We start from the raw sequence: 13,675 nt of genomic DNA, 5'->3' as shown, positions 1-13,675 counted from the left end.
CGGGGGTGGTATTGGGGTTCTTGTAGTCTGTGAGAATCTGAAGGCCTTGCCACATACGTCGGGGGTTGGCGTTAGAAAAATGATCCTCCACCTTCCTTTTGTAGTGGTGTTTGGCCTTCTTGATTCCCTTCTTCAGCTCAGCCCTGGCTGCACTGTAAGTCTGTGCATCCCCTGACCTGAAGGCGATGTTGCGGGCCTTCAGCAGGAGACGAACGTCTCGGTTCATCCAGGGTTTCTGGTTGGGGTACATGGTACCCCAACCATGTCTCCTCCACGTCTCCTGGTGTACTGGCCTGTCTCCTGGTAGCGCCTCCAGCCTCTGGACACTACGCTGACAGACACAGCAAACCTTCTTGCCACAGCTCGCATTGATGTGCCATCCTGGATGAGCTGCACTACCTGAGCCACTTGTGTGGGTTGTGGAGTCCGTCTCATGCTACCACGAGTGTGAAAGCACCACCAACATTCAAAACTGACCAAAGCATCAGCCAGACAGCATAGGTACTGAGAAGTGGTCTGTGGTCCCAACTGCAGAACCACTCCTTTATTGAGTGTTTCTTGCTAATTGCCAATAATTTCCACCTGTTGTCTATTCCTTTTGCACAGTTATATTGTGTTCTTTAAGTGTTCCCTTTATTTTTTTGAGCAGTATATATATATATATATATATATATATATATAATGACATTAAAAGTGTCATTATTATGACACTTTTAATGTCATAATTAAAAGTGTGAAGCCTTTTAATTATGATAATTAAAAGGCTTCACACCTTATATATATTAATTTCCCAAATCTCTCTGGAGTCACTTAAATAATGTCCAACTAAAGAACAGAACAGAATGTTAGGATGTTTCTGTGTGAACAGAAAGGTGTTTGGTACTGAAACTATGACAGGCCCACTTCATGAACTGTGAACTGAAATAGTAAAACTCGACTCATCATGTCTACTTTTCTATAGATGGACAAACATTCTTGTAAAAAAGGCCAACAGCCGCATAATGTTCAAATAAAAATAAGGGTAATTAAATTTCTAAGTAGGATTTTCAAATAAAGTTCAGGTTAATGACTAGTTTTCACTAGTCATTAACCTGAACGTCTACCTTGATAATAAACTGGTTTTAGGTTTATTAATCCTATGAATTTAGGAAAATGTTCCTCAAATGACTTTAAATGCAGTTTTGAGTAGATTTTATTTTAATTTCTGGGAGAGCAGATCACACCAGGACTGTCTATCCACAGCTGCTTGTGTCTCAATAATGTTGGCAGGTATGATGTGATCTTGAGATTCTGTTTCAAACTGAGTTTATACACCTCTGGAAAACATTTAAAGTTTCTCTGATTTGACTCTTTATAGGTATATGTTTGAGTAAAATGAATATTGTTTACTCTATGAATTACTGACAACATATTTCTTCATTCTGTTTCTGAATGTATGTAAATAAGCAGTTAGATTTAGAAAACTGCACCAGCAAATATCTTTTCATGGGTCTTAGCCTTACTGGGGGCTAAGCACCCTTAAAAGTCAGATCCTAGATCCTAGAATCATCCCAAAAATTAAAAAAACCGGATGATTCAGATCCTAGAATCATCCCTGATTAAGGGATGATTCTAGGATCTGAATCATCCGGTTTTTTTAATTTTTGGGGGGACGAGGGGAGAAGGGTCTCTGTTGCGAAGCTCGAAGCATATTTATTCTAACACATCCTGCATACTATATTATATACCAGCTCCTGAATTTTAATTCTAAAGCACAACATGGTGCCTTAATCTAGATTATTGTGACCTGATCTGCTTCAAAGCAAGAATGTGTGTGTGAGTGCGCCCTCTGCTGGTCGTATATAATATTCATTAACGCCTTAACTCCAGCTTTGTGGAAGATCTTAAAATTCAGGTGATTTCTCTACAAACATTCACCTCAACTGAACAATAGATACAACTGATACATATTTTAAACATACTGTAGATGATAAAAACATTTATAAAATGTTTTTTTCCATTTTATAAATAAAAATCAACAACCCAGAGACCATTAAAGTAGAAGAATTTATTTAAAATGTTTTGCCTTGTAATTATTGGGGCCTGCCCATAGCAATGGCAGGAACCTATTACTATTCTCCCAATTCTTTATTTTTCATCCGCAACCGTTAATGCGGCTCATACCGCTGGGTGCACACCTACAAATGAGGTATCAAAACGTGCAGAAAATTCACGCCATTGGAGCTATTACTTTTGGTGGGATTCGGGGTTAACGTGGCGACATAATTCGCAAAAAACTACGAAAAAAACCCCATTATAAGTCAATGGGAAAAATCCTAGAAATACCCTATTTTTGAGGATTCTCTGTGTCGTCACGAATTCACGTAGAAATGCCATTCAAATTTCATTTTGTAGATACGTCTGTGATCTCTTCGAAAGTGAAGACGGCTCGTCGATACCAGTTACGGTTTGTCCACAATTTGCCTCTAAGCGACCCAAAGTTTCTAATTTTTCCTAAAATTAGAGTGCGTCTCTCACTGATTAGAGTGAGAAATCAAGACAACTTTTTCACCCAAAATAATTTTGAAATCGCCATCACGCCCACAAATATCGCACGATTGGTATCAAAATCGGTCCTCACATTGATACACATGTCTGCTCCGGTAAAATGTTTTCGAAATTTATCTAGACCGTACGGTTTTCTGTCACGGTGCTTCAGAGCAAAGTCATGCGACAGGATTTTCTAGGCTGTCTCAGGCTCTTTCACTAACAGTTCACACCTTGGTGTGAAACTTATTTACCATAGCAACGGAACTCAAGAGGCTATTGGCTGGTGGTTAGGACTACAAATACGCATCACTGTAGTTCTATCTATCCTCAGTTGAAACAGATCAGGACTGAACTGGCCTTTAGAACTACTTGCTGCTATGGGCTGTATATAACTGATTTAACTCAGTAACTGTTACACGTGGGATTAGTTTGGAACTTTAAAATTAAGCATACTGAAAATTTCAAAATAAAAGCCTTGAATATTTTTAAATCAGGTAATTGCTCTGTTGAGCATTATAATTGATTTAACCCAATGACTGTTATACATGGGATTAGTTTGGACCTTTGAAATGAAGCATAATAATAATTTCAAAATAAAAGCCTTGACAATTTTTACATGAGATTATTGCTCTTTTCAGCATTATATAACTGATTTTATCCAATGACTGTTATACATGGATTTAGTTTGGCCCTTTGAAATGAAGTTTTACAAGAATTTCAAAATAAAAGCCTTGGCAATTTTTACATGACATTATTGCTCTTTTCAGCATTATATAACTGATTTTATCCAATGACTGTTATACATGGATTTAGTTTGGCACTTTGAAATGAAGTTTTACAAAAATTTCAAAATAAAAGCCTTGACAAAAATTTTAAATCATACTGAATGGTGCACGGCCACCTTACTTAACGTTCTTGTGATTCTCCACATGCTACTGATTACATTGCAACGTTCTTTAGCATCGATGCTAATTTCTAGCATGACAACGCCGGGCCCAAACCGACGGGCACGCTTTGGCAGGCCCCGGCTAAATTTCTTCAGAAATTTTCTAGTTTTTTTTGCTATAGCTTTATCCCATGACCTAACCCTTTTTCACTTAATATATATATATATATATATATATATATATATATATATATATATGTACACACAAAATCCAGCCGGACAAAGCCGGGAAACTTGGAAAAAGGCCAAACGTTTGACTAAAAACTAAACGTAGGACATTTGTTCAGCAACAGCTGAACGCATGAAGGCATTTTCTTGGGAGGAGCGAGTACAAAGGTCATCAGAAAGGCCCTCAGTTTGGCCTTCCCATCACTGTGCTTTCAATTTCAAATATAAAAATTAGTTTTTCATTCACTACAAAAATAAAACAGCACAATAATATACAGAAAAGTGGTAGACGCTATGCCAGACTACGTCCCAAATAAACTCTGCAGCAGTAAGGGCTTCTTGTTCACAGGAAGGCCTTCATTAAAGGCCTTCCTGTTTAATTAGTCCATAAAGTTAAAGAGTGGGACAAGAACGTTCTGCTTTAGTGCAACAACCAACATGCACGGATGCAGAAGTGGTCTGCAGTTAAAAGCAAATGCGCTTGTCCTGCTCTCAAGTCAAAATGTCTGCCATAAAGCAGACCTGTTGTCAGTAGATATACGCAACCGATGTGATTGTCACCAGCATTATGGCACAAACACAGAAGCTTTGGAGGGAGGACCACACACACACAGTTTGATTATTATGCCCCCATGTTGTGCTCTTTAGTAGACCAGGTACTTGAGTTCAGAGTAGATGAGGGGGAACATGATGGCGCAGGCCCGGTACAAGATGGCGGTGCTCTTAAACAGCGCTCGAGGTTTGGTGCTCCAGGATTCCGACTTGAAGTTGAAGTAGATTGCGTACAGCGCCACGGCAAAGAAGTGACCGATCAGGGTCATGGGTTTAGGCGACAGGCTGTGCAAGCAAAAAAGTTTTCAATGTTTAATTCTGATTTTAAAGACACTGTATGTAAAGAAACAATATCATATGTGAGTGTGCTATACCTTGTACAATATTGTCACCTTCCTAAAATAATAGGCTAAGTCCTTTTAATTATTTTTTTTTGTCAACAGGGATTTTTGCAAAGAAAATGAAAATCACCACCTATTTTTTTGCCAGAAAACAATTTAGGCAAAAACTAAATTACTTTTGGCAAAAATTGACAGAGGCCATTATTTTTGGAAGGCAGCAACATATGAAAGCTGCATTTGTGCGCATTTGCTACTTACACTGAGAGAAGTCCAATGGGCCCAGTGATGCACGATCCGCCCAGTTTAAAGTACTGGAAGCAGGCCTTCCTCAGCTCATGGAGAGAATCTGATGAAACCCGACGCAAACACAGATTTAGATTATGTCTGTCTCCAACATTTCATATCGGTTGCTGCATTTCCCCTCATGTGTTGTCAGACGCAGAGCGAGGCGGCGACTCACCGTCGGTGGCTGCAAACAGTTCGTACAGAGCCTGGGCCAACACGTTCACTACAAAAGAATGTGATGACTTGCGCTCCCAGTGGAATCTTTTCTTCGCCTGTTGGGAAGAAGAAGAAGGGAGGGGCGTAAAAACACAGGGTGTTAAATTGCACACTGGTCTGCAGTCTCCCACCTTCAGCCCAGTTTAATAAAACATGATGCAGTTCAGTCCAAATATAGATTCAGCCTGAATCGCTCCTGCTCAGGTTTGATCCTGAAAAATCAACCGACCGCAGGCTCTGGACACGGCCGTGCGATTTATATCAGCGCCAACACCATCATCTTCCTCCTCTTCCAACTCTGACTATGTTTTTTTTTTTTATTATTATTATTATTATTCCCAGAGAGAGGAACATGAAATGATCACCTGTAATAAAGCCGCGTCGTCGTACAGATCCGGAACGTTCCTGAGCAGAACCCTCCAGATGCACACGTCGTTAAGGGCAACGCTCATCCCGCCCCCCGTCAGAGGATGCCTCATGTTGTAGGCGTCGCCCAGGAGGAGCACGCCTGGAAAAAGACGCACAGCTCAGTCTGTGTTGTTCTCGCACGAATGTCTAATTCCAGCAGCTAAACCGGTCCACTCACTCCCAGGATGATAAGGAAACAGGTGGGGGAGGGAGCTGACTTTGTTTTAGTTGAGTTTACTGTGAAGACAATGTTTCTGCCTAAATGTAGCTAACCTATATTCAGTTTTCACTAAAAAGTGAAAAGAAAAAGAACACAGGGGTGTCCAAATTGCGGCCAAAGGGCCGTTAGTGGCCCTTCGATTGAATTTGTGTGGTCCTCTACTGCAATTCAAAAATGTTACAAATTTGTCATGTCCGGTACAGCTGGTTGACTTTTTGTGTTTTAATCAGAGTGAAATTATTCCCAACGTCAATAAAACAGTTAATGATGACAAAATATTTTGATAACTTTTCTAAAAAGCAGAACCACGTCTATCTTTACTGCACTTTAATCAGCTTTTGTCCTCTAACATCCATTATGTTAAATAAAACAAACAATATGGACAAAATCTGAGCATCCTTAAGGTAGTTTACTACATCAAACTTTGAAAATAGTAGAAAATGTGTGAGCAGTTTAAGGAAATCGGCTAGGGAAGCATTAATGTTATTAAAACAAACACATCTGAGTATACATGTGTGTTTTCCTGGGTTAAAAGTGGCAGCAGAAAGCGATGGATAGACTTCAGTACCTGGCTTGTTGACGGGGGCAGGAGGGAGGAAGCTGGCGGGCATGGACCTGAGGCGGTCGTTCTGCAGCGCCTCCATGAAAGGCTCCTTTAAATGCTCTGCAGAACGGGAGAAAGGGAGAGCACAGGAGGTCCGTCAGCTGGATGAAAGCACACAGGTACATTCTGGGAACAACCGGGGGAGTAGGAAGCCTTTTCTTTCTCAGTGCATCGGCGGTGCAGCGGGACACTGAGGTGATCGGAGTCGCTGCTTTGATACTGTGGCTTTGATGTTTCGGCTGAATGACGGAGAAAACGTCAAATCCTGATGTTTCCGTCTTGTGACAATTTATGTTCAATGTTTGTAAATCAGAAATTCTGTCAATTTAGCTGTTTTTAGGACATTTTGAACCAAAATTTGTAAAAAAAAAAAAAAAAAAAAAAAAAATTTTGTAATTGTCATGATTACTTTGGTAACTTTTATCCCCCCCGAGCTTCCCTCAATTAATTTAAAGGGGCAGTATTTTGTCTTTTCCAACCACAGTCTAGTGACACACAGTCTCCATTTCAGGTATAGGATTATTAAACCAGTAAATAATCCAGAATGGAGCGCTCTGAGCAGGACCTACCTGGTAGCTGTGGGTGTATCCTCTCAGCCATGTACCCTGGAAGGTCGCGAGGCATCTCCCCTCTGACGTCCACCAGCACCCTGGTGTGAGAGGAGGAGATCTGGTAGATGAGCACCGGGTTGGGGTTGGCCAGCACCAGCTCTGCGTGGTTGGCCTTAAACTGGGGACAGTCCTGTTGGAGCAGCAGAAGATACTGGTTTAATGGTGGACATGTTCTTTTAAACCTTTTGGTTCTGTACCCACAGTGTCCTGCTAAAGTGTTTTATGTGATAGAAGCCAGAAGCTCCTTTTCTTAAATTAACTCGTAATAAATAAATTCCATTAATCATTTTTCATTGCAGTTCAGACTTTGTCTTTAAAATATGAGTTACTGTATTTCCCCCAAATTATTACCTAAAAAAATTTTTTTTTCACTTATATGCACCATCATCTGTATTTATTTACCTTTAATGGTTGTAAAATTGTGCACAAACTGCTGTAGCTGCATAACTGTACACTAAAAATGTAATAAACTACAAACTTTGATTTAAAGACGTGAGTCCCATGGGAATAAAACCAATAAACGTATCGTATAAAAAAGTTATTTTTGTTTTTCAGTAAAATCCTAGTGTCACATTTATTGACACGCCTAACAATTTCTATAAATGAATATTGAAAACATTTCTAAAAGGCCAGTATTATGTATTTTCCATACCCACAGTGGTATTTTGTAGCACAATAGAGCAACTATGTTATCCTCACTTTTTATAGAAATGCTCTATATATCAAACATAAATTTTAAAAAATGTGACTTTGCACTTTAGCACCTTGAAATTTGCCATCTGTCTCAAATGGCTCTTGTTTTTTCTGATCCTCTGCCTTCATCACAGCACTGCTGCTCCATTAAGATCTTAGTTTTTTGTTTTTTTTGTTATAGTGCTACACTGAGAAGTGGTTTGTATGATGAGCTCAGAAGATGCGTAGTTCCAGGTGTTTGCTAATTGCTTTGCTTAGCAATCAGGGTTTCTTTGTTTCCCCACTTTTTTGTATGAAAACAAAAAGCATTTCCAGCAGCCTCCCTTAAAAATGGGAAACACGAGAGAACATGCAATTCCAATAAGGCAGCTGTGTGTTGACCTTGATAAGACAGGAAGTGGTTCCAAGCGAACCAGTGCAATCTAGACTGGCTCAAACCAGCAGTAAGAGTAGAAATTAAATCAATCAAAAAAATCTAAAAATGTCAATTTTTTGATATTTTTTTTCTTCTATTTTTTCTCTTGGGCTCCTGGCACGGCTTTAACTTTTGGGTGAATAAATGTGGAGAACAATGTTTATGGCAAATGTTAAAAATGTTGACTGAAAAACCCTTTTTTTATTTTTACATTCAAAAGTTCCAGTTGGAACCTTTGAAGTTGCATGTTTCTGGTACGCCCATAAATGTGACGCACAAGGACATATGCAAACAGCAACGGACAGCAAAGGAGCTTCTGTGTCACACTGGAGTTAGCCTCTCACTAATTTAGTCTTTATTCCAGACTAACTTAGCATCTCAATGCTAAGCATGTAGCAGCAGAATTGAGAATGTTGCCCCACTACTAACTCTAATTAAAAGGTTCTGCTCTTCCTACCTTCATGAGGCACCCGACGAAGTGAGAGGAAATGCGAGCTTTCCCTGACACCAGACTCTTCCTGAATTTGGAGAAGCAGCCATCGGCCACCACGGTCAGCCCGGCGTGGATGTCCTACAGGAAACACGGCGACGCGGTTAGAAGGTTCCTCCCGTAGGATGAGAGGGAAATGGAAGATTTAAAGCAGACACCTTGATGTTTCCAGTTTCTTTATTTTTATACTGGACTCCAGTTACACAGCCATCCTCCTCCAGCAAGCTGCTCACCGTGCCTTCTATGAATCTGACACTAGGGGGCGCAATGAAACAGTTAATTAACAATCAAGAAAACCAGCAAGTGAGACCATTTTCAATCGTATATTAAGGTAATTCTAGACAGAAAGAAGGGAGTCAGTTTCCACCAAGAATTTGTGAGCTCCAAAAGTTGAAGATTTGTGAGGAAAAACTGAAATTTTGAGATTAATCTCAGAAAGTTTCTAGACAAAAAAAATTTAAAATTTGAGTTTCAAAAGCTTTACTTTTTAAACCCAGAAAATTTCCAAAAGTGGAACATTTTATGAACCTTGATTGTCAGAAAATTTTTTTCTAGAATATTTCTGAGATTAATCTCAGATTAATCTGAGCTTCAAAAGTCCAAAATGTTGAACTTTTGGAACTCCAAGTTTTTTCTAAAAGGTTTCTGAGGTAAATCTAATATCTAAGAAATCTAAAAAACTATTTTTTATATAGTTTTTCCTAGACAATTTTCAACTTTTCAAACTCAGTAATGTCCTAGTTTTTTTTTTCTAGAAAACATCTGAGATTAATCTACAAATTCCTCTTCTTTTTCTTTCTGTCTACGATGGCCCTAATACGCCATCGTAGTTAGTTACTGATATGACTGGGCTTACTTTGACTCTGCCAAGGCAGCTCTCCTCAGCCCCATTATGAAGCGGCCATGGTGGAAAGCTCGTCCACACTGGACGCTCCCTTTCTCCTGAGGATAAGGGATCTCCACCTCTGATTGGCTGTCCATGTCGTGGATCACGTAGCCGTTCACCTGGTGGGCGTCCAGACCTTCCACCGAACCTGAGGCCAAACAGTACAGTTACAAAACGCAGGCTCATGACTGAATAAACACCTTTAATTGGAAAACTGGGTGAAACCTGATGGCAGCCGTTTCAAAATAATATGCTAAAGTACAAAAAGTCTGTTGTTTAGTTAATCATGTTGCTCGTGGTTGGAGAAATGAATCTTTAGACATGAAAAGAAAAGAAACTTTGACCAAATTTAACATACTTCCACAATCACTGCCGGACCAAGGTATACACAAACTAACCAGCTGCTTAGGGCCTCCAGGCCAGAAGGGGGCACCCAAGAATGCTTAAAATTTCACACATAAGATGAGAAATGTATATTTTTTGTGTGTGTAAGTTAAACACGTTTTCTTATGTCTCAACACCTGTAAATACAACATTTAGTCTGTTTTCCATGTTCCTACTGAGTCTGTTGAAGCACTGCCATCAGCTCAACAATTAACCATGAAGCTAGTCTAGTAAAGCAGTGATCAAATATGAATAATGTTTATTATTAACTGTAATGGTGGGTAATTAGCTTAATTGGAAGTTGCCTCCAGATCAAATTCTGCATAGGGCCTTGTCTAAGATTGGGGCGATACGCACAACAAATAATCCATGTGTTATGCAAATCCCATATTTCATCCTAAGTAAAGATTGTTACAGGAGGAACCTCAGTTTCTGGTCGACTTTGTTATTTTTATTAAAATTCTTCAAGAATAATGCTAGAGGAGCCATATCACATCTTATATGTCCAAAGGCTCAGTCTAACAAACAAGTAGATCCAACAGAAGCTCTAAAGTGCTTCTGTTCTACCTTAATGCAGCTCATTCTAAAGACCTTTTTGGTCAGGCAGAATTAACTTTTACTCAATAAATTGTCTTGCTGAAGGTAGATTAAAATACATTTGTTAAAGACGCATTGGAAATGAAGTATTTTTCAGCAGAAATACAGACGCAGATGTATATGTTATCACTTCTGGTGAATATCTGTGAAAAAGCCTTAAAATAAATTCACAATTTATCAGAGAACTTAATCTTACATTGAAAATTGCTGCAAAACACAACTTTTAATTTGAAAAAATGTACATATTAATGTATATTAATTCTGTTTCATAAAATCACTTATGGTATGAATATTAGTACCATTAACAATCTGTTTAAAAATAGATGCAACACGCATGCTTTGATTATTGAAACCATGACTTTCTGTTTCCCTGAGTATAATTCCTCTGAGCCGATGGTGGACTAATATTTTCAGAATCTCAAATGGTTGGCAAGTTATCAAGAGATAAAATAATAAATAAATAAAGCTCCTCTGTTCTGGAATGTTAAAACTGACTAAGTGCTTCCCTGTAGACTAAAGCAGCTCGTATTTACAGCAGGAGTATTAATAATGGTGCCAGCAGTGATTCTGTTTCAGTCTGAATTGAGGGAATTCATTCATTTATTTATTTATTCATTCATTTATTTATTTAAACTATTTTACGGTGTCAGTGAGACTCAGGAAAAATTAGTCTTATTATATCAGACTGAAGGTTTTGAATCTGATCTGACTCATCAGGACTGAGGGTCATATCTGTTAGACCTTTGTGGTGCTTAATGCATAAGATCAGATAACTTCTTCTGATTGGTCGGTAGAAATACATTTTCTATATGTTTATTTTATGTAGTCAATGGTTGCCTTTCTTTCTCTCTCTTCTTTCTTTCCTGTCCTCACTGTCTCCCTCTTCTGTTTTGTCTATGTAATGTCCTAACACATTTTCTGAGAAAACGTAACATAACTTTCTGCTTAGCAAACCATCCAAACTCGAGCATGTTGGGCAGTTTTCTCCCAGCAGTAACTGACCCTCCAGTCCCAGGTCCCTGAGGGCCCTGAAGCCCCCCGGCTGGAGCAGCTCCCCCACTATCCTGTCCGGCTCCTTCAGGTCCCTCTCCACCACCGTCACCCTCCTGCCGTCCCGGGCCAGGACAGCTGCCATGGCCGAGCCCAGGACCCCGGCCCCGACTATCACCACATCTGGCCCCGGGCCCTCAGAGTGGCCACAGAGTGGGCCACACTGTGAGGTGGAGGACTCCGGTTCCGCTCTTCTTCTTGTTCTCTTACTCTGCAAGTTCAAAAATACTTTTTCTAGACTTGTCATAGTAACAGAAACAAAACCCACCCAGACTGAACCAACAAGCAGAAGGTAAAGCATCTCTGCTGAACTCACCTTTTCAGTGTTCTTCTTCTCTGCTTTCTTGCTGCTTTCAGCTGCAGTTTGGGGGATGAAGTGTTTGACCAGAGGAAGAGCTGACAAGACGCTCAAAGGCAAATAAACTATCTGAGACACTGACAGCTTGTGACCATGAACAAATCTAATGTAAGAGATCAGCAGTCCGGCTGAGAGGAGCAGAGCTGCTATCAGCAGCAGCTCCTTATGAGCCACATTCAGCAGCATGTTGGACTTCTTATAAATATACGTGAAAGTTGCAATTCCCAAAAAGGTCCACATTGTTTCAAAATATAGTTGTTTTTTTTAAAAAAATGCTTAAAATAAATTCTTCCGCCTGAAAAGTTTTTGTTTGTTTGTTTAAGTTTTAGATCGCTAAAAATAAAAAAAAATAAAAAACAAAAAAATGAAGAAGCCCGACGGCAGAGGCTGGTCGCAGACAGCTGGAGAGATGCTGCTGAATATTTTATGATAATAACAAACAGAGGGCTCTTTAGATTGGCTGGGGCCTCGCTCCGTCTGCTGCTCCGCTCGGCCCTCCAATCAGGACCGGCGTCAAGGTGAGCAGAGCTCGCGCTATGCCCTGATTGGACGGCGGGGACACCACCGAGTGTCCTCTGGCTCGCTGATTGGACAACCGCGGAGCAGGTTGGTAGTATGATGTGATGTCAATGGAAGGTGCGTGTTTTATTTCGTCTTTTTTTTTTTTTTTGTCCTGTTCCGAAGCAGAAGTGACAGAAAAGATGTACTCTGTGAGATCTGACAGGATGGCTCACTCTTTGTGTAAACCCAGAATGCGGTAAAGTAAACATATGACTCAGGAAAAAGCGCAGAGTGAGAGCTCTTCCTGAATTTCTTTCTATGAGCTAGCTCAGTCTGACAATGTTGGAAATATTGTATATCTACATTATTTCTCGTAAAATGTTGACTAAATAATTGAATGACGTTGTTGAGGGAAAGTGTAACAAAAATGCCAAACAATAAAATATCTCTTGTAGTGACATGAGTTCAAGTTTTGACCTGTAACCTGTTTAAATTTGGACAAATTGACTTCCTTCTTCATGAAAATGATGTAATCCTAAATCTCTTACCGTTTATACAGAGACGCGTTTGAAACATGAACTGGAGATAATTTCTTGATTCTTTAGTTTTTCAGGGACAGGCGGAGACTTGACTTCCAATATGGAGAAGATTTCACTCTGAGTTGGTGAAGCTCTCTGGATCACTTGTTCAATTTTACAAAAATACAAAGAAACTGTAGCACGAACAACTTATGATAATTTCAACAATTTATTTATTTATTTATTTTTTTGCTTGGATGTTCCTTAATACAGGAATGATAACAGCGTATGAAGACTTTTGCAAGGCTCTGTAAAAACCTTCAAAGTGTCTGATAATCAAGGCTTTAGGTTTACCTTGACCTCAGTGGCCAACATCAATTTGAACTAAAATATGACATGACTGTGTCAAAGTTGAACTGTAACTCCTAATGGAAATGATCAGTTATTCAATCTGTGACCAACATTTTAACATTTGTTAGCAATGCTTGCTAATCAGCAGGACAAACAGTGCCACTGTTAACATATCTTTGATTCTGGCCTTGGCAGAAATAAAACCGTTTCCACACAGAAAAAGACACAGAGACTTTCTGCTGGATGTGTGTCTGAATGAAGCGGTCAGCAGACAAGATTCACTTTGCTTCAAAGGTTTTCTATTTCATATCAAGGTCACACTAATGTGTCCCACTTAGTGCTACATGGCAAATTCCAGACTATTCACCTGAAAATAAACGGAAACAAAACCTCTAGTGCAGAGGAGATGTTTGTTTTAAGTTTCTGAAGCTGCAGTAGAATCAGATGTGACAAGATTCCTGTTAGACTTTCTAATAGTGACGAATCCATCCATCCATCTAAAGCTGCTTTTCACTGCAGGGTCAGGTGGAGGCTGGTATCCGTCTCCAGCAG

The 13,675-nt window shown here is 39.6% G+C and overlaps 1 protein-coding gene across 1 annotated transcript; it reads right to left on the bottom strand.

Moving 5' to 3' along the window:
- Nucleotides 1-3,592: 3,592 nt before the first annotated feature.
- sqlea (squalene epoxidase a) lies at nucleotides 3,593-12,175 on the bottom strand. Its single transcript, XM_028016243.1, has 11 exons — nucleotides 11,712-12,175; nucleotides 11,348-11,606; nucleotides 9,335-9,512; nucleotides 8,637-8,733; nucleotides 8,446-8,559; nucleotides 6,839-7,010; nucleotides 6,234-6,329; nucleotides 5,403-5,545; nucleotides 4,997-5,093; nucleotides 4,795-4,882; nucleotides 3,593-4,480 (listed from the first exon to the last, which is right to left on the bottom strand). Exons 1-11 carry the CDS (start codon nucleotides 11,991-11,993, stop codon nucleotides 4,288-4,290), a joined length of 1,719 nt encoding a protein of 572 aa, XP_027872044.1. The 5' UTR covers nucleotides 11,994-12,175; the 3' UTR covers nucleotides 3,593-4,287.
- Between the last annotated feature and the right edge of the window lie 1,500 nt (nucleotides 12,176-13,675).

Source organism: Xiphophorus couchianus, chromosome 5, assembly GCF_001444195.1.
Source record: "Xiphophorus couchianus chromosome 5, X_couchianus-1.0, whole genome shotgun sequence".
NCBI classification, from domain to species: Eukaryota; Metazoa; Chordata; class Actinopteri; order Cyprinodontiformes; family Poeciliidae; genus Xiphophorus; species Xiphophorus couchianus.
This window is presented reverse-complemented; position numbering and strand designations above follow the sequence as displayed.

Bases quoted from the DNA above. Each gene is read 5' to 3' on its own strand.
- sqlea (XM_028016243.1), bottom strand. From the start codon at position 11,993: ATGTGGACCTTTTTGGGAATTGCAACTTTCACGTATATTTATAAGAAG. The intron at 8,560-8,636 runs GTGTCTGCTTTA...TGTTTCCTGTAG, and splicing joins AAGAAACTGGAAACATCAAG to GACATCCACGCCGGGCTGAC. The intron at 6,330-6,838 runs GTAGGTCCTGCT...CCCGTTCTGCAG, and splicing joins GATACACCCACAGCTACCAG to AGCATTTAAAGGAGCCTTTC.